Raw genomic sequence first — 26,840 nt, forward strand, 5'->3', positions numbered from 1 at the left:
CCTGAATTCCAGACTTTGGATAAACAACTGAAGCCATTTGGGCAATGTTGTTAAAACGGGTTTTGATTGAATCAGTTCAAGGGAAGGCTTATGAATTGCTTTGAATTGAAATAAGTTCTTTGCCGAATCCGGTAAAATTAGAAAGTAAAATCGCGAGAAAGGGGCTAGGGAAATGATCTCATCGCAGTAACATCTTGCTGGGGGTTGGGAGATGATAGATTTGGTGAGAGACGCTCTGATTGTGATGTTTCTTTGTTAGTGATTTTCCCGTTCGCTGCTTTCTTGTTCTGGTAAATGGCACCGGCAACGGACCCGCCGCCTTTCGATTGCCTGTATATATAACGACGAACGGGCAGTTCACCTTCATCCCCTCCATCTGACCTAGGGGGAAGGCGGTCTCCAGCCAGTTCCTCTTTTCCGTTCGCTTCCTTTCTCGTGCGGTCGTTACCCTTCCTTTTCTTCTGGTGCCTCTTCCATTACCAACCTTCGGGTTTCGCCATGGTCTTCGTCAGGTTATTCGATGGCAGAACCCTGGCGGTGGAACTTAACCTCGATTCTGCCACAATTACGGAACTGAAGCTCGCGATCGAGAGTCGCGTAGGTATCCCGCCTTCCGTCCAGCGTTTCATCTTCTCCTCTAGGGTTTTGGGGAACCATGGTGGTGATGACTCCGCTCTTTTGTCCGAGTTGGGTGTCTCCCGCGGTGCCACCCTCTCTCTCCATCTCCCCCTAGCAGGAGGCATGCAGGCCCCCGTCCCTCCCAGACCGCGGCTGGAGTTCTTGAACTCCAGGCCGCCACCTAATTATGTCGCGGGTCTCGGCCGAGGTGCCACCGGCTTCACCACCCGGTCCGATATTGGTCCCGCCAGGGCAGCTCCCGACCTCCCTGACCGGTCTGCGACGACTCTGGGTGGTGCTGGTGCCGCTGGAGTTGGCCGCGGGAGAGGGAGGGGCGGTGGCGGGGAGGAGGAGGAAGAAGACGAAGCCGATGATAAGGGTTACGACGAGAACCAGAAGTTCGACGAGTTCGAGGGGAATGACGTCGGACTGTTCGCCTCCGCCGAGTATGACGAGGACGACAAGGAAGCGGATGCCGTCTGGGAGAGCATCGACAAGCGGATGGACTCGAGGAGGAAGGACCGCAGGGAGGCCCGCTTGAAGCAGGAGATCGAGAAGTACAGGGCCTCTAATCCCAAGATTACCGAGCAGTTCGCGGATTTGAAGAGGAAGCTGATCATGGTGACGCCGGAGGAGTGGGACAGCATTCCGGAGATAGGTGATTACTCGTTGAGGAACAAGAAGAAGCGGTTCGAGAGCTTCGTCCCCGTCCCCGACACGCTGCTTGAGAAGGCAAGGCAGGAGAAGGAGCAGGTAACCGCGCTCGACCCGAAGAGCCGGGCGGCCGGTGGGACTGAGACTCCCTGGTCGCAGACCCCCGTGACGGACCTGACGGCCGTGGGGGAGGGCCGAGGAACCGTGCTGTCGCTGAAGCTGGACCGTCTGTCCGACTCCGTGACAGGGCTGACGGTGGTCGACCCAAGGGGTTACCTCACCGATCTCAGGAGCATGAAGATCACGAGCGACGCAGAGATCTCCGACATCAAGAAAGCCAGGTTGCTTCTCAAGTCCGTTACCCATTCGGACCCGAAGAACCCGCCGGGTTGGATTGCCGCTGCGAGGTTGGAGGAGGTCGCCGGTAAGCTTCAAGCCTCTCGACAACTGATACAAAAGGGGTGCGAGGAGTGCCCCAAGAACGAGGACGTCTGGCTCGAGGCCTGTAGGTTGGCTAGCCCCGATGAGGCCAAGGCCGTGATCGCGAGGGGCGTCAGGGCAATTCCCAAGTCTGTTAAGCTCTGGATGCAAGCGGCCAAGCTCGAGAAGGACGACATGAACAAGAGCCGGGTCTTGCGGAAGGGGCTCGAGCACATCCCAGATTCGGTCAGGCTGTGGAAGGCTGTGGTAGAACTGGCTAACGAGGAGGACGCAAGGCTTCTGCTCCAAAGGGCCGTCGAATGTTGCCCCTTACACGTTGAGCTTTGGCTTGCCCTGGCTAGATTGGAGACGTATGAGCAAGCAAAGAAGGTTCTCAACAGGGCTAGGGAGAAGTTGCCCAAGGAGCCAAGTATCTGGATTACTGCCGCCAAGTTGGAAGAGGCGAATGGGAACACGAAGAACGTGCACAAGATCGTAGAGAGAAGTATCATATTGTTGCAGAAGGAAGGGCTTGAGATTGACAGGGAAGCCTGGATGAAAGAGGCAGAGGCTGCAGAGAGAGCGGGCTCCGTTGCTACTTGCGAGGCTATAATCAGGAACACCATAGGTATTGGAGTGGAAGAAGAAGATCGCAAAAGAACGTGGGTTGCTGATGCTGAAGAATGCAAAAAGAGAGGCTCGATAGAGACGGCACGAGCCATTTATGCCCATGCACTCTCCGTCTTTGTGACCAAGAAGAGCATATGGCTTAAAGCAGCTCAGCTTGAGAAAAGCCACGGGACGAGGGAGTCTCTTGATGCCTTACTCAGGAGGGCTGTAACTTATAGGCCTGAGGCAGAAGTGTTGTGGTTGATGGGTGCCAAAGAAAAATGGCTAGCAGGTGATGTCCCTGCTGCCCGAGCAATTCTACAGGAAGCATATGCTGCAATTCCAAATTCAGAGGAGATCTGGCTTGCTGCTTTTAAACTTGAATTCGAGAACCACGAGCACGAGAGAGCAAGAAAGCTTTTGGCAAAGGCTCGGGAGAGAGGAGGCACGGAGAGGGTGTGGATGAAATCTGCCATTGTTGAGAGGGAGTTGGGCAACACTCCCGAGGAAAGGAGATTGTTGGAGGAGGGTTTGAAACTCTTCCCTTCATTTTTTAAACTATGGCTTATGCTTGGGCAACTTGAGGAGCGCCTTGATCGCTCAGAGGAAGCTAAAGAAGCTTATTCATCTGGCCTCAAGCACTGCCCAGTTTGTGTTCCTCTGTGGCTCTCACTTGCCAATTTGGAGGAGAAGATAAATGGGATAAGCAAAGCTCGAGTTAGTCTTACGTTGGCAAGGAAAAAGAATCCGCAAAACCCAGAACTCTGGCTAGCCGCTGTTCGTGCTGAATCTAGACATGGTAACAAGAAGGAAGCTGATGCGCTCATGGCTAAAGCATTACAGGAGTGCCCGAATAGTGGAATCCTGTGGGCGGCGTCTATAGAGATGGCGCCACGGCCTCAAAGGAAAACAAAGAGTCAAGATGCTATTAAAAAATGCGGCCATGATCCTTACGTCATTGCTGCTGTGGCCAAATTGTTTTGGCATGACAGGAAGGTAGACAAAGCTAGGGATTGGTTTAACAGAGCGGTCACTCTTGCTCCTGATATTGGAGATTTCTGGGCACTTTACTATAAGTTTCAGCTGCAGCATGGGGCAGAAGAAGAACAAGCAGATGTGCTGAAGAGATGCATAGCTGCAGAGCCGAGGCATGGGGAAAAATGGGTCGCAATTTCCAAGGCTGTTGAAAACTCTCACCAGCCAACGGAGGTCATACTGAAAAAGGTGGTAGTGTCTCTGGGAAAGGAAGAAGGTTCTGGTGTTGGCACATGAACTGGGTATTGTGATTAACACAAACTGATTTTGGTGGAGAACTTTGTAAGTTAGAATATGTCCATGTACTTGATATTCATAATTTGTAGTAGCAATATGAGTTTAGCAATGTTAGGCTGCTTTCTCTTGACAATACATGATTTACTTTTTTTTTTTTTAATATTTGGGGCCTTGGGTTTATCTCTCTGGTTACAAAACGTATTCTAGTTATAAATAGTGGCAGCGGTTATGGAATTTGGCAATCTTCATTTTTGGACCCTAAAGAGCATATTATCTTATTTTGCTGATTCCTTTTTGTCCTCAATGAACAAGTTGTATTCTTAATGCGCATTGCGCTTGCAAGATCGGTCACTTTTTTGTTGCTAATTCATGTGGCTGCAGTCATACCGACACCAGCTAGATCAGGGAGACAGAAAATCCAATTTTAGATGCCAACGTAGTATATGTCCATTTTTCTGTACAAAAGAAACAAGCGTGAGGTTATGAAAGAACACGGAAAGATTTCAATGAAAATAAACTTGCTTTATACTCAGGATATGGTGTTTACTGAGTTGAGGGGTGAATGTACTGCCAAGTTCAACACTATCTACGATGAGCTAGGCTGGAGATGTTTCAGCGTTGGGCTATGGACTACTTGAATTGGTCAAACTGAAGAAATTTTGGCACAGGTGGAGCAACTAAATAGAAATGGTACATGGTGCAGTCTGGAAACCATGGCCACAGGTATGGTTTTCTGGTTTTCGTCTGCGAGGTTTTCAGTGTCTTTTGGCACAGTTGCGTCTCAGGAAAATCTTAGGTAATTAGGAAAAGCAAAAAATATACAAACAATAATAGTTAACTCTCTGGTAATTTCTTGCAAATACGTTGATAAAAGGTTCGAACTTTCAAAGTAGCTTTAAAATTTGAAAATAAACAAAAAAATGGGGACATACTGTCTGAAGACACTAAAGGGGAATCTTCCTATGGAAAAAGGAAAATGTTGCGATGTTCTATTGAGAAATTATTTTAGCAAAATTTTGAGGATATTGGGGCTGTTTCCTTATAAAAACATCGTACGTAGTTTTCAATTAAAAGAAAAAAACATTACTTTCGGAACACCACTGATATTTGCGACTATGGTTGAAACAAACTCAGGCATTATTCTGTCATCAGACGACACTGTTCAAGTGATTTCCTTTCCAAACAGGGAACCATTGAGCTGACATCTGCTGCAGCAAACCGTCCCTAATGTTACTTGTCTGCCCTTGAATGGATTTAGCCATCGTCAATTCTAACTCATTTATTTCTCTAATTTAAACCAAATTGAGATATTCGTGGCTGTTAACTCGCTAAGTGAGACTAACCGATCCTGATCATGGATCAAACTTTAGTTTCACTTTCCGTAATGGCTCCGGCCAGATCATCTGGATGTGCAGTCAAAAGTGCTTCATGTTTGCTGTACCGTTCCACTTGGGCCTCTCAATGGAATGGCTACTGCATGCATGTCCGGTCATTTCTTTTGGTGTGTGTATCGTGCGTCATCCAGTGTATGCAATTCAGCCAAGAAGGCGTGTGCCTCTTTTGTTTTAATTAAGTGGTGATTATGTGGGTCGGGACCATCCTTTATTTACAAGCATTAACGCATGATGTTAGTATGGATGATGATACGATTATGGAGCATAGCAGGTCATATTGATACGTTGATTTTATGTATGCATTGGAAATCTTACTTGAAGGATTTCGAAGACCGAGGCATTCTTGGGAGCAGATGTTCATTGAAATTCATATCTTTAAGGGAGTGGCTCGAAAGGGTGTAAGCTAACGTCTATTAATCTACTTGTTTGCTTGTTGGGGGATAAAGATTCAAGGTAATATTTTTATTTGTCCAAGAGGCTCGTCATTATGCTTTCTCATCTCACAATTCCTAACCAGCAAAGCAGATGTCGTACTTTGGGCATGACACGTTGGAAGGACATGGAATTAGTGAGATGTTCATTAAGGTACTTAGGTATGAAATCAGATATAACAACTTCGTTGAGGTGAGAACGAGCTTTTGCTTTCTTGCTTTCCAGGATTGGGCGCCAACTTGTTGCTTACATAGTTCAGACAGGGTAAGAGACACAGACATGAAATGGTTGAAATCCAGGTTTCAAATTCTTTTTTGTATAATCTAATTGCTTGGTTCAAAAAGAAGCAAAAGGTTACTGCAAGTTCTAGTGCAGATGCAGAACATACATTTATGGCGTTGCTGGCTGCAGATAAAAATTTAATGAGGCACCTTGTTTACTTTGGGATAAGTATCGGTACACTCTTCGTTTGTCAGTCATGTCCGGTTGCTATCATAGTTTCTTGCTGTCTTGTAAATCATGGGAAGATGAAACAGACTCAATAAATTACTCTGAAATAACTTTGATAAGGCACCTTCTACTTTGTAACGGGCATCAGCAGGCTTCTCATTTATCATGACATCAGCAGTGCAGTCAATGTATCTGGCAACTTCTTCCATGAAGGGAAGGCGAAGCAGATTCAGATAAATCAGTAATTCAGGAGGAGTAAAATGGAAAAGCACGTCTGTGTTTACAATATTAGAGATCTGAAGGTTTGATCTTTAGTCCACGGATTTCAGAGCCTGAGGACCTTCAGGTCAGATTGGAGCTGACGTAATCAAACACCCCTGAGGGCCTCCCATGGGTAGGGACTTGGTTTCTTAAGAACAAGTTGTACATGATGAGAAGACATGCTTGAGGAATGCTTTTAGGAATGTAATTCTTGTCATAACAGTGTTGTCTTCTGAAATGTGACTCTGAAGTACATGTAGTTCCTTTAAAGTGCAGCATCTCGAAGAATGTGTCTGTTGGGTATAGAGTTTGATATACTAATTTATTCATGAAGTTCTTTTTATCATAATGCTGTGGAGCATGGTCCCTACCCTGATAAAGACTGATGAGTCAAGTGTCCATTACACAAATGACTGACAGAACAGCGGAGACACCTCAATGAGGTGCATGTTCTTCAGCTGGATGATTCTCCATATTGGAATTACTTGAGAATGTGAACACAGAAACAAGACTGGACTTTTCTCATGTTGCAGATTAAGGAAGTTGGAAACCTTAGTTTGAATGATTACATAAAAAGATCATGTCATCCTGTCCCAGAAGTTGAGATTTTCACCTAGTGCTAACGAGAGCTCGTCTGCTAGCTAGGAGGTGAGATGTAAGACCACCAAGTTGAGAATGCTCTAGTTCAATACCTGAGGTGTGCCTTTCATGTCATCAACTAGTAGACTCTGCCTTACTCCAGCTTCCTACTCAATATGAGAAAAAAGACATCCATTGTTTCACTGGTTGAAATGTGAGGCTTTATTGGAGTATCTGCTATGATTTGAGGTACCATGTTGTTGCTTTCTTGGGACCTTATTGAACCATTGACAGGCTTTGTTTTGGTTTTCTGGTTGCAGTTTTATGGCATGAACAAAGATAAAAGTGGTCCTATATGTGCTGGTGCTGGAGGAAGTCGATGGATAGATAGCACTGCTCTGACAAGTAATTGGAAGGGGAGAGCTAGTGATGTCCTGTCCTAAAGTGCAGCTTGGGGTTATGAGATGCTATTGTGTTGCAATTGGTTATGTTTGGTTGATCGAAGGGTCACTTCGATTGTTGCAATGAGTTATTCTTTGTCAGATGCTTAAGCGCAGATGAAAATTACTGATGGAACTCCTAAATAGGCCATATTGAGACTGTTATTTGACAGTGTCGGAATTAACACAAAGTCTTCTCTTTCATCTAGATGTATGCATCAGGAAATAATGTAATGTTACAGGGAAAGGCACTAGATAGATCGCATGTCAAAAGCAAATGCTCTCCACTGATCCTTGTTTTGTTTTTGTCAGGTGTGGAATGAGAAATGATTGTTGAGAAAATGCTCGATGGAGGGTGCAAGGTTGGTTTTGTTGCGAAGAATCACGACCTAAAGGAGGAGCATTCTTCGCAATCACATGCTTCACATCCTCAGGCACTTCTTGATAATCTAAACTGTTCATTGTTCTAACTTCTGATGGCTGCGTCTATTAAGTATCGTAGATTGAGGTTACAAAAACAAAGTATGACATCCAGATTCCCTTCATGTTTTACCAACTCTAGAAAGTGCTGTAATTGTAATCTAAAGTTATACCATCTGGAGTAAATCCAGGGACCACTGTTGAAAACGATGAAGCTGATGTTCTACAGTATGAGACACAGGTAGGTCCAGTACATGCTGATTTTGGGGTATGAGATACCGCATTGGTGTGTTTCGGATCAGGCATAGGTCCCACCTGGACCCTATCTATGATAACTGTAATTGGTTTTTGTTTTCAATGGCAATATCTGCAATCCGACTTTTAGTTTTTTCTTGTGATATTTTACTGTTTGGCTTTTTCTTTGTCTTCGCAATAGTGGTTTTCTGCATAGTTGCTGCTCATTTCTGGTCTATCGCCTGCTATGTTTTATCATGCCACTCTTTGCAGCCTCAATTTGGCTAATCTTACACAAACCTTTATTCTGCATGCATCTGCTAATGGCTGCAGATGGGTAATAATAGCAGCAGGGCTTTACAACAAAGGACGTAGGCTTCTTCTGGCTTGGTGTGGATTTCAATCCCTCAAAGCTGTCTTTTGATAATAAGATATCGGGGAGCCGTTTACGTGAACAGAGAACTTTTATGCTCGGCTGCATCTGGGCCATATCTTCAACTCCGTCTTGGAAGTGGAACTGGGAAGAGTTCTCTAGTATGAGTGCACAATTGATGCTTCATGCTTTATGAATTTGACGCGGATGGGGTATCCGAGGCTTGTAAGTAAAGCCGCTGAAACTGTTGCACTTTTCTGAATTCGACATTGTCAAGTGCGGAGACTCCTCAAACTTGTAAGGGAGTGTGGGGAGAAGTGCAGAATGAGAGGTGGGTGGAGTGGTTTGAGTGTGACTGCTTGAAACACAAGGAAGTTGCATTCATTTCATCGTCCACTATACGTGATAAGCCTGCTACTGTTTCAAGTTTTAACAGATCCATGGTCTCATCTGCAAGTTCTCATGGATTTTCGGGTCTTAAGAGCGTTCATTCTAAAAATACGTATGATCATTGGCTAATGTTGACTTACAATTTGGCAACGGAAAACAGCCAATGTGTATAACTTAGTAGATGGATACCTCCTGCGGAAATTTTCACAGGTTACGTGCCATAAAGAACAGATCATATATGCGGTAGTGTGTGCGGGATCATATGAACCACTGCAAACTTGAGAAAAATTATTTCATAAACAGAAACAGAGCTGTTTTAGTGGCAAACGTACAATCGTCCCCGATTACTAACACACTCTCACACGCACTCTCTCCCTCTCCCCAATGCGTTTCTTTTTAAGCAAGTCCCACCAGCTTCTCACTCAAATCCCACACCTTCCTGGCTTTCTCGGTGTCGCTTGCTTCCTGAGATAACTGGTTCTCAAAGGAAGCAGAGTCCTTGTTCCAGCTCCAGTATACCCCCGACTTGCACAGGCTTGGTTCGCTCACCACCTTCAGAGCCACAAAAGAAACACAGAGGAAACAAGAAGTAAGAAATTATTCCCTTAGTTCATTTCGCCACTTCTGGAGGAAGAACCATCTCAGGGGCTAGCTAAGTCACAGCTTGCAAAAGAAGAGGAAGAAATAGGAACATGGTACATTTAATTAGACAGGATACCTGAGCCAGTCTTTTGCCGGACTCCTCCTCGGAGACGAAGCCCTTGGTGATGTACTTCTGGAATGGAGGGAAGAGAAGCCTAAACAATGGAATGTGCTCTCTGAACAGGCCGGTCGTGGCGATGCATCCTGGGTAGAGGGAGGCGAAGGTTATCCCTGTTTCCTCGTGGAACCTCCTGTGGAATTCCTGCATCATGAGCATGTTGCAGACTTTGCTGTCCTTGTAAGCCTTGGCGCCATCGAACTGCCCTCCGTCGATCATGGCTGCTGTGTTCACCCCGTTCAAGCCTCCCGCCAGGCCACGAAGGTCTCCGAGGTTGGCCTTCGGTGGCACATTCCCCGCTAATGTGTTGGTGTTTCCTGCAGCAGAACCGAGAGTCAGGCCGCCGCTGCCGCCGCCATTACAGCTATAAGCAGAAACATTTACCGAAATGCAGAGGAAAGGGAAAAGGGTCTTGTAACTCACCGGTGATGGAACCGACAATGATAAGGCGCTTCGATGGGTAGTCTGATTTGTTCATGTCCTCGAGAAGCAAGCGGGAAAGAAGGAAATGGCCGAGGTGGTTTGTTCCGACGCTCAGTTCGAAGCCGTCAGCGGTGTAGGTAGGCTCCTTGGCCGTCGGCAGGTAGACGGCGGCATTGCAGACGAGCACGTCGAGGGGCTTCCCCGACCGCCGGAAATTGTCCACAAACTGCCTCACGCTATCGAGGGAGGCCAAGTCGAGATGCATTATGGTGTAGCCGTCCTTGGACAATCCAGCCGACTTGGCCGCCCTCTCAGCCTTGAGGAAGTCCCTGCAGGCCATGGTGACATGCCATTTGCCGCTCTCTACCAAGGCCTTAGCGGTGGCAAGTCCCAGACCCGAAGAAGCACCGGTGATGATGACGTTTCCTTTCCTCAGTGTCTTCTTTGCATCGGCAGAGGCCCTGTTGATCGATGGGGTGGTCACTGCTGTCTGCGCCCTCACGCTGCCCACCAACGCCGTCTGCTTCACCGCTCTCTGCAAGAGAAGGTGTTAAATAGAGAAGAAATTCAAGTGGGGAGGAACAGGAAGGAGGGAAGGGAAGGGGACAGGAGAAAGTCACAAACCTTGGTTCTGAGGATGGAAGGGTTGAAGTCGGATTTTTGATGTTCAGAGAGTGAAACTCCCAAGAACGCAGCGTCCTTCCCAGTGCTTGCTCTTGTCTGACACGGATAAAAAAATAAGCATTAGAACGTCTGAAACTTGCTAAAAGAACAACCCAGAAAAAGAAGAAGAAGAAGGGAAGAACTGGAACAGGGAATAAATGAGAGGAAAAAATTTGGTCTTGGGACTTGATTTGCAGGAAGCCTGGGCTTTGGCTTGTCTTCTGTTTTCCTTTACCTCTTTGTGGAGGGAGAGAGTGGAAGGGAGTACGGAGCCAATGTGTGCATGAAGGGCCATTGCAGCTGCCAAGAAAGCAGAGCAGTGAGGGAGCGAAGCAAGATTGGATGGAGTGGCGTTTGAGTGAGATATTTAGGGAAGAGCTGGGCCGCCATTATATAGAGGGGAGAGTATGGGGCTGTCTGATAGGCGATAACGTGTGGTGGATAGTTCGTCCGAAGGTGTGGATAAAGAAGCCGCCACCTCAAACGCGATCGGCCAATGGGTGCCCGCTTCTTAGATTTCCGCGCGTGAACATTTACACCCTCCTTGATTCTTGATCCCAAACGGTACTTTCCGGCAGAATCCAAAATTTTCACCACAGTGACCACTCTCTCTCCTCACTTCCTGGTGAACACCCCTGTCAAATGGTTTTGTTCTCATATGCTCAAAATATCCTTTCTCTCTCTCTCTCTCTCTCTCTCTCTCTCTCTTTGCTGGCACGTGCCTTCCTTGTTTTGGGCGATGAATCCATGCTTCTGCATGCACCCACTCACACTTTCTTAGCTCTCTCTCTCTCTCTCTCTCTCTCTCTCTCTCTTCCGTATCTAAATAAACTGTACAAAGATGATCATAATTCACCGTTTCACAAACTAAGGTTTTTTTTTTTTTAGGGGAGGGGTGGAATTCGAGCTTACAGCCACCTATTGTCATCTAAAGTTGCATACGAGAGTCTTCAAGTAAGGATATTTTGCAATCATTTCATTAGTTTAATCTAAGGCAGCTTAATGGAGCACTACAACTATTGTTTTTTGCCCGTAATGATATTTTGCGAGCATTTCATTAGTTTAATTTAAAATAGAGGCAGCTTAATGGAGCACTAAAACTATTGTTTTATGAACTTACTACAACTTTCAAGATTTATGGGACACTCGCAAAATGTTCCTGCTACCAAACAAACAATCCAAGAAAGGTAAGATTAAAACCAAGGTTCTCAAAATGGAAAAGTGTACAGCTAAGCAATGTAATGGAATCTATAATCTTCACGGTCTAATATAACTTAGCCACAAAAGAAAACAACCAAAAATCTCAAAACAACAGCATGGGTTGTGCACATAGTGCAATGCATTTCATGCTTTATTCGAGAAAGTTGTGAACAGGCTTCGTTTTCAAATATAATAATATAGCCATGAATCTATCTAAATGCATACTTTTGGCATGCACTATATTGTAGTATCTCCTTTTTTTTTGGAGTATTCTTGAGACATTTATTCCAAATAAATTAGTGTTTCGAGTATTTTGAGAGAAAAATACATTGAATATCAGCATATCTTTGTCAACTCAAGGCCCACAGGGTAAATATTCAAAATTGGACTTTGAATGAACAAAACTACGTTGGAATTGAAAGTTTGAACTAAGTTTTGAGACTTTGATTCAAAAGTTCAGTCCACGTAGCAAATTTAGGGGGACCGTAAGCCAAACGAAATTATATGAACTTCAAAGCATCTTTTTTAACCTTCTAACGCGATTAGTCAGTAGAGGATCCACCTAACCAAGTTGAACATAGTTTCAGATAACCTGATTGAGCCAGATACTTTTAGGAGTTGGGAAGCCTTAAATTAGAATTTTCTATCACACGCCTCTCTAGTTTGGTGTCCATGTATGACCCACTTAAAACGATGTGCTAGCTTGAAATATCTTTCTAACCATGCTACTAGGTGGTGGTTTGGAATTTTAAATTAAGGGGACTTAACTATAGTTTCAAAATTTTGATAGGGATCCAATTATAATTTTTCAGAATTTCATGTGGGCTAAAAGAAATTTTTTTAAAATTATATGGAGATTTTTTTTTTAAGAATTTGAGAGGGAATCCTGGCCCAGCATCTGAAAAAATGAGCTGGTTCTGTGCTTTTTCTTGGAGTTTTGTTTCCAAACTGAATGCAGATAAGGTCACCAGTGCCTTTATTGAGGAATATTTGCTTGAGACTATTCATCGACTTCTAACTGTATTATCAACTTGAGCCTATACAGACAATGCAATTAAGAACATATATGTGTTCCGTGCTACAAGTTAGTGGAAACTTTGTGGAGTTGAGTCCTGCGTAGGTTTATGTAGACTAAGCAAACGTAGCTCAATTGACCAGTCACGTGTTAACTTGGATGATTCCAACCTAAACCCCATCCACCGCTGCACAGATTAGGTTATTAATTCATGACGTACAAAGTGAGCGCAGGTCTAGCTTCAAGGGACATAGCATAACTGGTTGACCTCATAAGATTGTAATGACATGTTGTTCGTTTGATTTTCATATGTGATATGCTCTTGGCCTTATGGGTTGGTAGCGGCACCAAATTTGTGATGTACTATCTTCACACTAGCCTCCAACGCAACCCCGGATCCTTAATGCAAATGGAAACGAGGGAGGGATAAAGGGCATGGCCATTGTCTAGGCGGCGTTTTGGATTCACCTAAAAGTAAGTGACTATCTCTCTCTCTCTCTCTCTCTTTCCTTTTCTTGTCCTCTTTATGGCCCAAATGCACGCCCAACATTGAAAAGTTTAAATCCACAATAGCATCATAATGGTCACTCGGACACCAACTTGCTCAAATCCTAGGCACGTGGTCATTTAGTTCACGATGAGCTTTTGGATAGCACGGAAGTTTCTAATCGCAACGAAACCAAGTTTCAGAAAGAAACGCGGATAATGAAAGCACAACGTTTGTTAGAGAATCATCCTTAATTACGAAAACGTTGCGCCAACTAAACGATGTGAATATGCCATGAATATTTCAAAAACAACATGGTTGAACTTTAAAGGACTAGAGAAAACAAGCGCATTTAGATGATTCAAAGTCAAAAGATAAATCAAAATTTTCGAAATTCAACATTACTTTTGAAAATTTCATTAAGAAGATCGAAGTATTTCAAAATGCAAAAGATTCATTACGTTATCTCGACTTATAAGCGCATTTATACGCATGAGTGTTTAGTTTTCGCCGATAAAAAAAAAAAGCGTTTATTCTTCTAACACTGTGGCATATCTATACATAGTGGTGACTGGTTTTTAGAACCATCTTCATGCTTTTGTAGCATAATTCATGATCTGCTTCTACCAAAATAAAATGTGGTAAGAGTTTGCATGTCACCTGTCGCAAGCTGCCAGGAAAAAATAAAAAAATGCCCAAAAAAAAAATGCTAGAATCTTTCGACTCCGGTGGTTAGAACAGCCTTAATAAAAGGCTACGTAGACTACCAGCATGACGATGCATATGAAGCTAATGAAAACATCCGCAAGCTTTTATTTCTCAATAAAAGAAAGCAAAAAACAAAGAATTGTAAGAGGAAGACAAAATTTCAGGAATGACAAGCTTCCATCACGGCTTCGTATTTTATCACCAGAAATTCATATAGAGACTTCCTGTGAACGGATATAGGCTGGCGCCTTTTTCTCCTTTCCCTCCTTTCCTCCTTTTCTTATCCACCTTGCACTGCCTCCCCTCTTTCTAAGCTCAAAATCAAGAAACCCTGTGGTTTTGCTACTTTGGGTCGCTCTGCCCTATCTCTAGGTGAGCAGAATTCGGTGACATTTTTAAATTACACGTGTACTGCATAAAAGTGTATGCCGCAGCCACATCTATACAGAAAATCTTTGCTCTGCAGAAAGAACCGACCACTCACCACTGTTTCTCAAGCAGCTTTCTTCTTCACAATTAAGCTCAGCTAGATGAGAAACTGAGGCACATGCATAAAGCCCCGGACCCACAACTGGGTTACAGCATTTCAACTCTCAGCGCCCGAGGATTTTATTGATTAGAATCCACCTCTAACCAGTCAGGCGCCTTCGTCGGCAGGCAACAAAGATTGCAGGAGTTTTGGGCTTTTGGCTGTGCTCTGGTTCCCAGAAGAACAAAAAAGAGGGATCAGTATCGTCAGGAAACAGGAGGCCCATTCTTGGAGGAGTATCTTGAAGTAGGTGAAACTCGACTGGATCCTCGGACATACTCTGGCTTCATCCGTTTCACTGGAACGCTATAAGAGGACCTGAATAAACAGCCAATAAACTGAATCAGGTGATTGTCATACGTAACACTTCCCCCAGCAATCTGTCTCAGATGCAGACAATACAAGAAGGAGCCTCTAAAATAGGGTTAATTTTTTTTAACAGACTGTTCAGAAACATGGAACAGGGACAGGCATATTCCAGCTTTATTCGAAACAACAATATAGGCAGTATAAACTTTCTCACCTGGGAGAGCTTAACCGCCTCTGTGATCGCTGAGTAAATGATGAAGACTTCAAAGTTGTGATTGCCTCTTGAGCAGCCTATAAAGATACAAGCTCAATACAAAACAACTTTAAACTAACCCCAAAAAAAGAGGGAAAAACAAAACAAAACAAAAATCTACATAAGAAAACTAGGCTAACCAGCTGCTTAGCTTCTTCCCAACTTGAGCCAATTCCCTTGCCTACAACCCGTCCTGCTACTTCGACCTAAAGTAGACACAGCAACCAGAATAAAAAAGAATAGGACTAAAGCAGCAATTTTTACATGCTTAAATGTCGGTCCAGAAGCTTAACATATACAGCCAATAAGTCAAAATCCATGAAATTTCTAAATGGATCTTCACTGCAAAGCCCAGCTTAAGTAAAGAAGCTAGCTGGATGTGCAGATTACCTGTGCAGATACTTGTGCACCACTGGTTGCATCAATTGAAAGTGAAGGCTGCTCTTGAAAAACTAGATGCAGGCCCTCCATCATGCACTAACATACAAAGAGAACTAGCATCAGAACCTCCAATGAGCTAAACCATATCCTGTAAAACAATAAATCATCTCAAACATTTCTTTCTTACCAATTCCTTAAGACAAGAGACAGCACCCGACCTTAGAGAGCCCGCAGGCCTCTGATCCAGAAAACTGGAGTTTTCAGAAGTACTTGCAATTGGCATGTCCTCCCTAGATGATCCTAGATAACCAAAGGAGCTTCTCGTATCATTGACAAAACCATTTTCATTTCCATGAGAAATCTTGTTTGAATCCCCATGCAGGGCTCCTGTCTCCAAGGAGATGCTTGATATATATCTATCTGCAACAGAACAAACTTGGTTCAAGAAATGTGTCAAGAATGCCAACATTTACAAAGAAATCATACACGTGCACACACACATATATATATAGATACTGCCTAAGATAAACTACAAAATCATGACAAAAGCATGGTAGTAAAGCTTGATCATGTCATACTAGCTAAATTTCTAAGAGATTCCTCTGCAGCCAGTAGCTGGGCTTCCCTTCTTGTTCTGCCAATTCCCTCACCAATTCTCAGGCCAGCAAACCACACCTGCATAAGATACGGAATAAGCACTATAGCTGTAAGGGCAATTAATTTTGTATGTCATCCTGAGATACACATCCAAGAATTTTTTTTTTAAAAAAAAACAGAAAACTGAAAAATATATAGTAGAAAACATATACAAAATTTCAAGAAATCCTGCATTCAAATAAATTAGTTTCCAAGTAGGTATCAAGGGGAAAAGAGAGATAAAGAGAGTTTTTAAGGAGGTTGTAATGGTGAAGGTTGCAGAGGAGAAATAAAATGATCTGCAACTGCAATGAAAAAGAAAACAGACGAAAATTCACTATAACCAAAAAAGCAACACAAAGCTAAGTTAGAGAAATTGTGATTAAAATTTAAGTAATAAAAATTACTTACCTCAAAGGAAAACCGCAAATCCACTGCTGTATTTAATGATGGCTTGAAGTCCAACTGCAAGAGTAATAAAATTTCACCATAAATGAAATCAATTTAAGGGACAATCGTAAATATTGCATCCATTTCCTCTGTAAGGCTCTAAAATCAGTCACCTTTTCCCCAGTTTTTACTGCTATCTCTTGGAGAGCAGCAAGGGGACTTGATGGGTTGTGGGAAGAAAATCGACCAGCTTCAAAATGAATATCCCTTGAGTTAAAATTTCCTCGTCCAAAACCCTGTTGTATCTCTGCAAAAGGAAATTTTCATTCAATGGACCAAACTACTTCAACAACCATAAATAACTCAGTAAGGAAGCTCAGGCAAGACAAGAAGTGCACTCAATCCAGATTCAGAACCGTGCATGAGAACATCTAGAGCAAATGAATTAGTGAAGAAATTTTCACAACGCATTACACAATAAGAAAGAAGTCGACCAGGTGCAGACCATTTACTATTGCACTATATGTACCTAAGAATTTCCATATGAACAGAATAGTTAACTATTCAAACTCTTTCTCTAAAAACATTGGCTATGACAGTGCAAAGTTCCACTAGTCCAGCAACAAAGGATGGTACAACCTATGTGACACGGATACGGCAATCTGGGTCACGTACCGGCATCGACACGCCGACACGCGGATCCCGACACGTGGACACGACAGGATACGTTTTGGATTGGGTGTGGATCAGACCCGATCCAAACCACTTTCATAACCCGATTTTTTTTTAACCCTCGTTTCTTTTTCCGCTTTACCCTCGATGGTCGACCTTCCTTTATCCTCGACGACTTGCGGCGACAACACAGTTCGGCAATGGCGGGCGACGGCGACAGACAGGTAAGTGTTTTTTCTTTTTCTTTTCGATATTAGAAGTTAGGGTTTCAACTTTCATTTGGGGATTCTTTAGATTGGGTATTTCTTGCCGATTTGGGGATGTTTTTGTTTGAAGATTGGACGGTTAATGATCATATTCTTCAATGCTATGTATGATATTTTCTTTTTTTGTTTGATTTTGGGATTTGGGGATTTTGCCGATTTGGGGATTTTTGCCTTTGTTCTTGTAAGGTGGCCGTTGCAACAGTCACTAGAATGTGCCGGAGGATGCTGCTATCATTGAGGACTGTTTTGCATTATTCAGAAATAAATCTGCGACTGCATGTTTATACTTTGTCAGTTTGTTGTATTGTTTCATTTCATAAATTTTATGTTCATTATATGTTTTTTCCATCTTTTTATTATGTTTAATGTAGTATGGCGAGCAAAGGAAAAACAGTGTTTCAGTCTCAACCTACATTGTAAGAGTGAATTATTAATTTCATGTTTTTTTTATTATCATTTTTAATTTTTTTGAATATAATATTCGCCCATGTCCATGTATCCTAAAATTTTGAAAATTGCCGTGTCCGCGTACCCGTACCCGTATCCGTGTGACATAGGGTACAACCTATAACCTGGTCTTCTAGATCTAAAACATGGTCTTTCAGTCCCCAAGTTTTCAGGAGAACCTGCTGGATGGCACAACGAGCACAAGCATGCAGAAAGTTCCTCAGAGAAATACTGCAATCCAAAAGGAGCAGACATGAAAGGAAATGCAAAACAAGCATACAATAATATGATAAGAGAACACGGAGTACCCATATAGGACATAATTTCAACTTGGTCAAAAACCTATTCTCTGTGATTAAAATAAATATATGTGTATTCTTCATTTGCTTCATTACACCTATTCACTGTAATACGTAGTGCCCACCAACAGATTGTACCATAGTTGCAGAATCAGGAAGATGTACTATAACTGCAATCAGGAAACCCTTTGTGATCCTCATGTCTGATCTCTTTTCATATAGAATTATAGATAACTTCCTCTTTTATAAATCAAGTCTTGCCTCTGATAGGGCCTTTGAGCAAATATCAGCAACGATGTCTCAGGTCAACATAACAAACTTTGCATCATTCTCACCCATTCCAAACTTTTCATAAACAAACGATAATCATTTTCAAGTGCGTATATTCTTATTCTCAAAGTTCTCACTGATCCTTTTTCTGCCATTTGAACACTTGCAAGAGGTTTAAACCTCAATCTTCAATTCTGCTTTTTTTTTTGTCTTTCTTTTTTGTTTACATTTTGATGATCAAATTCCTTCTAACAAAAAGCACAATGATCACAAACTAACTCGCTTATATCAGGATTAATATTCAACAAAGTTACAAACCCAATCAGGATAAAAAGCCCAACCATTAATCAGATACAAATCAGGAAATCAATATATATATATAAAACACAGTCACAACTATTATTTTTGGGTTTCTCGGGTACAATTTGGCAAAGTTGTTTTTCTCGAGAAAATCTCGGCAAATTTTAAAATAATTAAATTCCTAAAAGTAAAATCTGAAAAATAAGAAATAAAAAACTGTTAACTAAAAAATGTAAAAAAACACGAAAAAAGTGAAAAACGCGAAGAAACAAAAATTGTTGAAAAATGCATTTTTTTGGTTTTGGCATCTTTTTCAAAGAGACATGTTCTTTTCCTCCTTTTTTTGGTTGACTTATTTTTAACGTTTTTAATTTAGAAAAAAAAAACGTATTTTGTGACTACTTTCTAGGCTTTGGGTGGTGACCCACAGTGATGCCTCCAGAGGAGGAAGCTTCCTCTAAAAAATTCTGAGGAATGGAAGGGCAAAGCAGTCGGTTCAAGCTGTTCAATTCCATCCTCTTCAACTTTTCTCCACAACTAGAATATTATTAATTCTTAAGCTGGAGTCTTAGCGTCATTATCATTCCTCAACATTTTTTGAAACCCTTTTTGTTCATTTTGTTTGTCTCAAGAACACGTGTGTGTGTGTGTTTTTGCGGGGGGGTGCTATCTGAAGTTGTAACTAAGAATGCAATCTTACACAAATATCTACACCTGTGTATAAGTAGATGTACAGAACGTGACTAAATGCATATATATGTGTGGCAAGGGGTGTATATGTGTTTGTCTTGTTTGTTTTTTTCATTCTTTTTTTGTATTTTTGTTTGTGTCACAAGAGGAGTTTGGTCATGAACCCAATTGCTAAATTATCCATTGCATTAATCTCAACAGTCAGATTTGTAAATATTGGAACCAGGCTACCAGCTCAAGGTCTAGTCATTCCTTTTCCTATCTTTTCCCTCTTCCTTTTTCCCTCTTCTCTCTCTCCACCCCTATTTTATTTAACAAAATTTTGAATTTTGTATGAGATTAAGATATCAAAAATATAGACAAATAAAATTCCTTATATAACAGATTATATATATATATATATATATATATATATATATATATATATATATATATATATATATATGCCCCCGCAACACCTACACCCAATTCTTTTGTGGAACTTGCCGCATCCCGTACACGCACCCATCTAACATAGCTTTGTATATGTGCATCTACAATAGAAATGTCACTTCAACCAGCCCTATCCTCCTATGGACTAAATAGAGTCTTGTCATAGAAGACAGATTGAACTGAAATTTACCTGCAAAGGGCGCATTATTCAAGTGTGAACCATTTTGCGCTGGGCGATCATCTCCAAATTGTGCCTATCATTAACATTTAGTTTAGCGTTTGAATGCTTCATTGATCATGTTAGACAGTGCCATAAGTAAACATTGTAGCAATTTACCTCTTTTAACAATGTCTGAGCCTCATATGAGGATTTATCAGAAGAACTTGAATTTTCCTCACTATGATAAAACAATGGTTGATGGAAGTGTGCAGAAAAAGCTTCATGCTCTATAGGATAATCCCTTTGATTTCTGGAAAGATATCTTGGGGCCATCTCTTCCTCCATACCAGCCCAGCTTCCATGTGATTGTGGCAATGGAGCAGGAACATGAATAGAGGGCCTCAATGGAAAAGGATGATCAGGCGCAGCATGCTCCCGACTGTCCTGACCATGTTGCAAGATAAGTAGCCTTCTACGTGTGTCAGGGTCCAGTTCAGATTCAGGGACCTCTCCCTCCTCTCTGCCAGGAGAACCTTGCAAACTAGACTCTGAACTGACATGGTCTGCAGGTTTTTGTGACGTATTTGCATACTGGCTACCAAGTGAAAAAGCTTGGGAAGATGTTTCTGGCACAATGTTAGAAGCAGCAGCCAGAACAAGTGGAGAAGATTGTGCTCTTAAATCAAGGTTGCTAGTAGAGACAGAAACAGCAGGTGCAGCCATATTTGTATCCTGAAAGAAGAATTTAAATGATAACCTTTTGACAGGACATTTATTTTCTTGGATCAGGAAAAGCATTTTACAAAATAAATGCAAATGAACATAATGTGGTCGCTAATAGAGACAGAAATGGCTGGTGTAGCCATATGTGTATCCTGAAAGAAGAATTTGAATGATAAATATTTTGACAGGACATTTATTTTCTGGGATCAGGAAAAGCTTTTTACAAAATAAATGCAAATGAACATAATGTGATAACCATCCTAAATCTGATTTGTCAAAATTTCTACATCCATGTCTGCTTAGGATGAATTCAACAAGGAAACATGTTAAGCAAAAAGAACCTTGAATCTTCTCTCGACTTCGGCATCAACCAGTCCCTCTGAAATGGGTAAATCTTTATTTCCAGTTGATAGAGAAGAATCTTCCTGAGCATATTAACAATAAAGGAACAATAAGAATTTGCAAGAATGCAGGTTCGCAATGTAGAAGTGCACATTTGAGGTTTACCTCTGAATTTAGGTAGTTGCTTACATCAGGCGCATTTGGCAAGTCTGCAAAGTCATCTTCATAAAGTATACCAGAGATATGTTGTAGTAGACCATCATCAAATTCTCTAGCAGTAGATATCACATAAAGCAAGATCAAATCATAATTTGGCATATGAAGATGAGACTGACAAAATCTGAAGGAAATGCCTCAAATATTTATTTCTCTTACTTGAAAAAGCCACCTCTAACGTTACACGCAACATTTCTTGCAACGCATAAAACTGGAACAGCATTGCTTGCCTAAAGGTAATAAAAGAATTTGAGAAAACTAGTTAAGGAAAATAAGTGCACAAAACACTGAAATTTTGAACATTAACCACTCAAAATAATAAACGAGTAACAATCCGATATACCTCTGCTTGAGGAGCATAGTATGGGGCATATGCAGGGACAACATGAACTCGAGGTTGATCTTTATCATCCCATACTTTCAACCGATCATCGATCACCATTGCCATCTTAGGATGGCATATTTCATCTTGAAATACATTAAGCAGTGATTTCTTCGAACCTATTAACAAGCATTGATCCCAAATTTTGCATTGGTAAAGAAACAAAAAAAGAAAGTGAAATGAATGAATCAGATAACTTCAAAATTTAACATGTTCTCCTCATTGTATGTTCCCCATCACCAAATCTATACAAAGTTACTATCCTTCAAAGAATTTGTCCTGGTGGCATATCCAAAACGGAACAAACATACACCAAGTTGCAAGCAGATTTAGTTTGTTCAGTTTGCATTTAAACAGGCAAAATTACATTAAAGTTTTGAAAGAGTGGGTTATTTCAGAAGCAAGCTCTTAAATTGATGGAAATATCTGACATGAAATGCCATAAGCATAAGGCTGACAAAAACTGACACCTAGGAAGAACCATTCTTCAGATTATACCATCAGATAATACCAATAAGATGCACTAATCAAAGGATACTTCCTAGCTAGCTCACACAGATCTGCACTGATTCTTTGCTCAATAACACCTCCGGCTATGACGGCTGTGGTCATGATAAGGAAATGATAGTGATGCAGCACTAGTGGTGATGAGGTGATGGCCACAACAATAACTAACGTGCAGAGTGTAGTAGATACGGTAACAGGTTGGCATATTTGGGTGGTGGAACAAAAAGATAAAAGCAAGAAAAAACAAGGCATCCCCATTCATGAGAAAAAGGTCATTTGATTCATTTCTACTTGAATCTACAAAGATTGTCTAAGATTTTAAATAAGAACATCCAAACAGGAAAATACTTGTTTATATCAAAATAAATAGAAATCCCGTTGACTACAGCGGGAAATCACGATAAGGTTGCAGTCTTGCTTGAACCTGAGAATAGAAGCAAGGGTTAGAGCCTAGAGGTGAATTGATCTCCTTAAAAGATGACAGCGCATGCTTGAAACTCAAGAGAAAAAAATGACATCCTACGTACAAATGGTAAGATTAAAAACCACTGGAGTAAAGTCTCAACCATCTGCTGCTGGAAATTATGAAAGCAACCCAACTAATGAAAAACTCTATACACCATCAACCTTTCACGAGATATAGATGTGGAGAAAAGAGACATCTGCCTGGCCAATATGCCTCCCTACTCCCCCCCCCCCAAAGAAAAGGCAAAGGATTGACAGATTTGAAGGTTGAGCCCAGAGGACCCAATGTTCTAAGAAGGATGTGGTGAGGAGACCAAACAACACATTGTAGACCAAGAAAATGACCAAGAAAGATAAGATGGAACATGTGCAGGCAGTATATAAATAAGATGGTGATATTTTGTTCATGTAGTTTTAAACAAAAAACTTGCAACATAGATCAGATGAGAAATCAGTTCAAGAAGCAGAAAGTCTGGTACGAATACATCATACATCATCATGGAATTTCTATTATTGCATCAAGCAAATAGATATACAGAATAGGTAGCATTAGAACCTCTATAAATGCTTCATGGTCTGATCCTATACAAAATTAGAAAATGATGATTACCTGCTTTGACACATACTATTCGGTCCAAAAGTTCTTTAGAATTTATCAAATGTGATTCTGGATCAAGTAACCTCCACATTTCCAAAGCATAATCACGTTCAGCCATTGTACAAACATAAACTTCAAACCGTTTACGTCCTCTTGCAGTTAAGTAGCTTCGAAGGTCTTCCCATGCTGGTCGCAGTCTAACAAGAACACTAGTATCACGTATCTGCAGACACATCAAAAACAACGCTTGGACCACTAGAATTTCAATCAACAGGTACAAGTACAAGATTAATTGTCAAACTTCCTCAACATATTATTGCTGGCCCAGAATCAAGTAGAATCAGGACTGGAACGTGAAGCAGGTTAACAATCAACTAAAAAAATAATGACCAGAGGAACAAAAAGAGATCATCAAAATAAGCAGAATTGATGTCACTCATAGAGCAGATGGCATAAGAGTCCTTTGACAAAGTTAACACATCATATGCTGAAAGTATCCAGCAACGAAACCCAAGAAGGAAGCTGATCATAGGAGAGAGGTCCCCAAAAGTATAACTAATAAACATTTAGAACACAAGCTGCTAGAATTATTTCTTTTTATGCGAAAAATCAAGCTCCTCCATGCAACAATAGTATGAAATAATTTTTTTTAATACAAAGCTACTTAGTTATAGGCCAAAGGCAGTATCATGCAAGAGGGACTGTAAACAGTCCTGACATTGAAAGCAAACTAGCTTGAGCATGTATTTCTTCATTACATAATCCCACTGTCAACAATGTGTAAGTGAATACTGAATACAATAAGGAGCAAGAAGATGAACATGAAGCTGCATCAACTGGAAATATTAATATAATTGGGAAAGAACAGCAGCAAAAATATTAGTTTTTGTCCCGTACTTTGAGGGAAAACACAGCTACATGATCGACACCAAGAGATTCCACTGACAAAAAATACGATCAGAGAAAGTTTTTACGAAGTGGGTACATAACAAGCTCATTCACGTATTTGGCAAGCCACTTGAGGAAACTAAATGGTAAAAATTTGGAAGTTTACCAATGGATTAATGCGGGTCAAAATGATATTTCTTTCATGCAATCTTATAATTGGCCGAGCAATTGATTGATGGTTATCAGATATAGGTGGGACTATCTCCAGTTGAACCTTCGCCACTCTCCCAGTCTCAATAACCTGGTCGTTGTCCACATACTGTTTCAGAATTGTTTTGTCATCCTGATAACGCTTGACCTCTGCAAGCATACCGGCAATCCGCTGTGGATCTAACTCGCTACTTATTTTTCGTTGAAGGGCTTCAATTCGGTCCTCAAATGAACGCATTGTATTAGCAACTATGAGTGTTTCATCGAGATCAAACACAATGCCCAGGCACCTTAAGTTCAGCATGCTCAAACAAGCACTATACAACCTCAATGATACACCAAATCCCCAGAAGTAAGAAGAATGTTGAAGCTTGTTCCTTGCAGGCATGGCCACCAAATGCAAATCTTCTTCTCCAAGTGGCACAATTGCAGTCTGCATAGAACAAAATAACCAATTAATATAAGAATTAACGAGGAAAGAAGAAGCAGAAACACGAAGATGCATAGCAATATGAGAGCTACTACTCTACAAAATTTTGTACAAAACGGTCAAGGAAAACTACTATAGTTCTTCGAACACCAGCTTCACAAATAAATAATTTCCCATGGCAATAGAACTGCTAAACCTAGAACAGCCAAACTTAATGGCACTGTGGACCAGCCACATAACAAGCTCAGGAAACAAGTTTCCGTCTTGACATAGATGTATTGTCTCTAATCAAGCACTTCAGAGCACATGCATGCCAGGCAAAGCAAAAAAAAGAATGATGTAGCAGGAAACCAAAATATCACACATACAGCAAATTTGAGGGTCAAAGAAAGGAATTATTGTGTTTGTCTTCGATATAAGACAATTTGATCAATGGCATTAAGAACAAGGAATGTGTCTATTTATGTGTCTCTAAGCGTCGACCAGGCCACACCGTCCATCTCAAGTTGGTGATTCATATGAATTTTTATCTTAACAACTTGAGATGGATGGTGTGGTCACAGTGTATTTTAGGTAATGAACTTTTTCTGATGCCGCTGTTGGTACCTTGTTCTCTCTGAGGCAGGTGTTGTAGAGGCAAAAAAGTGGCGAATCCTGCGCTTGGGACTTGGACTCCATTTTGAAGCAGACCCCACAAGACGAGATGGTGTGAAGCACTGCCAAAGGAGGACACCTCTCGCTCGGAGGGGAGAAACGGGTAATCCTAATTTCTTTCTTACACGCATCCATCGCCTCAAATCTCTCGTTCTGTGGATACACATCCGCCTCCCCAAGCAGGGTGTTCCCGTGGTACACAACCACCGCCAGTCTCGACATTCTCTTTCTCCCTTCCTTCTCCACTACCTCCTATAAACAAATAACGCATATACTTTATTAGCAGCAACAGATCCACCAGAGGGTTCGGCACCCCTTTTACGTTCTCCGTCTGTTAGGGCTCTCAACCAAGATATGGAAAATGGGGTTTCATTTTCGTTTCAGCGGCCAGCCATTGCAGGTGCTGCCCGTGCATGATGAGGAGGTGGTGATGGGCAAAATCCTTCTATCTTTCGTCTTCTTGATGGCTTTTTCTGTAGTTTTTAATGATTGCCTGGTCATTTTCAGTGTCTTGCGAAAGTTCAGGGCAAGAATCAAAAGGAAGATCGTCGATCCACTGAGAAACGGAACGAGAAACCCTAGAACGACCACCTCAGAAGAAAACCCGAAAACCTAAAAGAACGCCAGCCTACAACATGGGAAAAAAGGGGCTACCAGTCGTCACCTCAAAGAATACCAAAAATCACTAGAGATGGGAGAAGGGCTTTCTCTATCGACGATTAACGGAGACCAGAAGATGGATGCGATCACTCGATTTGGGGCAACACAATAGCAACAATAATTATATCCCCATATGAGAAATCATGGAGGAGATAATCGTTTCGGGTTTCCCTTCTCCCAGGACCAAGATCGAGTGAAGAAAACCACTAGGGCTAGCAGAAGAAAGCAACACCAGGACACGCCGTCCGATACGAGAATTTTTATCATAAATAAATGGGCGGCTCTATTATATACATAGAATCGAAAAACTCCTAACGCGTGTTGACGTGGAAGTTTACCGCCAATGCCTCTTCCCTTTCTCCGTATACAGGAAAAAAAAACTTGCCAAATTATCATCATCTACACATACGCAGGACTGTCACATAATACTTTAAAGGGATCGATGGCAGGAAGTGTTTCATTCAAACACTTCAAGATCGTCAACCGAAGAGGCAGAAGCTTACTGAACCGTCAGAAATTTTGGAATAATCGTACAAGTTTCTTCGTAAACTATAAAATCCTGATCCACGTTTGACAATTTACACCAAACATAAGACTTCAATCGAAAGTGCACAGAAAATCTCACATTAAGCTCCTCTTACTTCCAAAGGGTCCCTGAATTTATATAATGTGCTCATTTATATATTTTAAATTTATCACAAATTTTGAATTAAGTCGAACTTAACTAAATATGAAAATGACAGAAATAGAACAGATTGTGTCCTCTTTCACTTCGTTCTATGATGTCAATTTAATAAATTTTAAAAACAAAATATTGACATTAATATAAACCAAAACCGTGTTGCATGAGCATTAGTGACTGTACTTAATGCAATAATGGTTTATAATGCTTTTAGCAACAGTTTGTAGTACTTTCAGCGACTATTTTT

At 41.5% G+C, this 26,840-nt stretch overlaps 3 protein-coding genes across 3 annotated transcripts; 1 reads left to right on the forward strand and 2 right to left on the reverse strand.

The window, feature by feature from the left end:
* The first annotated feature begins 187 nt into the window (after positions 1-187).
* On the forward strand, positions 188-3,697 carry LOC116252383 (protein STABILIZED1). Its single transcript, XM_031626596.2, has one exon. It carries the CDS (start codon positions 499-501, stop codon positions 3,571-3,573), a length of 3,075 nt encoding a protein of 1,024 aa, XP_031482456.1. The 5' UTR covers positions 188-498; the 3' UTR covers positions 3,574-3,697.
* A 5,127-nt stretch (positions 3,698-8,824) lies between these two features.
* On the reverse strand, positions 8,825-10,787 carry LOC116252384 (protochlorophyllide reductase-like). Its single transcript, XM_031626597.2, has 5 exons — positions 10,628-10,787; positions 10,354-10,449; positions 9,730-10,264; positions 9,265-9,623; positions 8,825-9,098 (listed from the first exon to the last, which is right to left on the reverse strand). The coding sequence occupies exons 1-5, from the start codon at positions 10,685-10,687 to the stop codon at positions 8,943-8,945; spliced, it is 1,206 nt and encodes a 401-aa protein (XP_031482457.1). The 5' UTR covers positions 10,688-10,787; the 3' UTR covers positions 8,825-8,942.
* Positions 10,788-13,878: 3,091 nt separating this feature from the next.
* On the reverse strand, positions 13,879-26,175 carry LOC116252587 (RNA polymerase II C-terminal domain phosphatase-like 1). The gene is made up of 17 exons (XM_031626949.2): positions 25,204-26,175; positions 24,124-24,600; positions 23,082-23,292; positions 21,461-21,618; positions 21,277-21,347; positions 21,067-21,172; positions 20,901-20,984; positions 20,014-20,568; positions 19,867-19,930; positions 16,474-16,607; positions 16,322-16,375; positions 15,853-15,949; positions 15,462-15,694; positions 15,284-15,370; positions 15,034-15,099; positions 14,855-14,931; positions 13,879-14,649 (listed from the first exon to the last, which is right to left on the reverse strand). Exons 1-17 carry the CDS (start codon positions 25,471-25,473, stop codon positions 14,538-14,540), a joined length of 2,856 nt encoding a protein of 951 aa, XP_031482809.1. The 5' UTR covers positions 25,474-26,175; the 3' UTR covers positions 13,879-14,537.
* Positions 26,176-26,840: the final 665 nt, after the last annotated feature.

Source organism: Nymphaea colorata, chromosome 4 (assembly GCF_008831285.2).
Source record: "Nymphaea colorata isolate Beijing-Zhang1983 chromosome 4, ASM883128v2, whole genome shotgun sequence".
Lineage (NCBI taxonomy): Eukaryota > Viridiplantae > Streptophyta > Magnoliopsida > Nymphaeales > Nymphaeaceae > Nymphaea > Nymphaea colorata.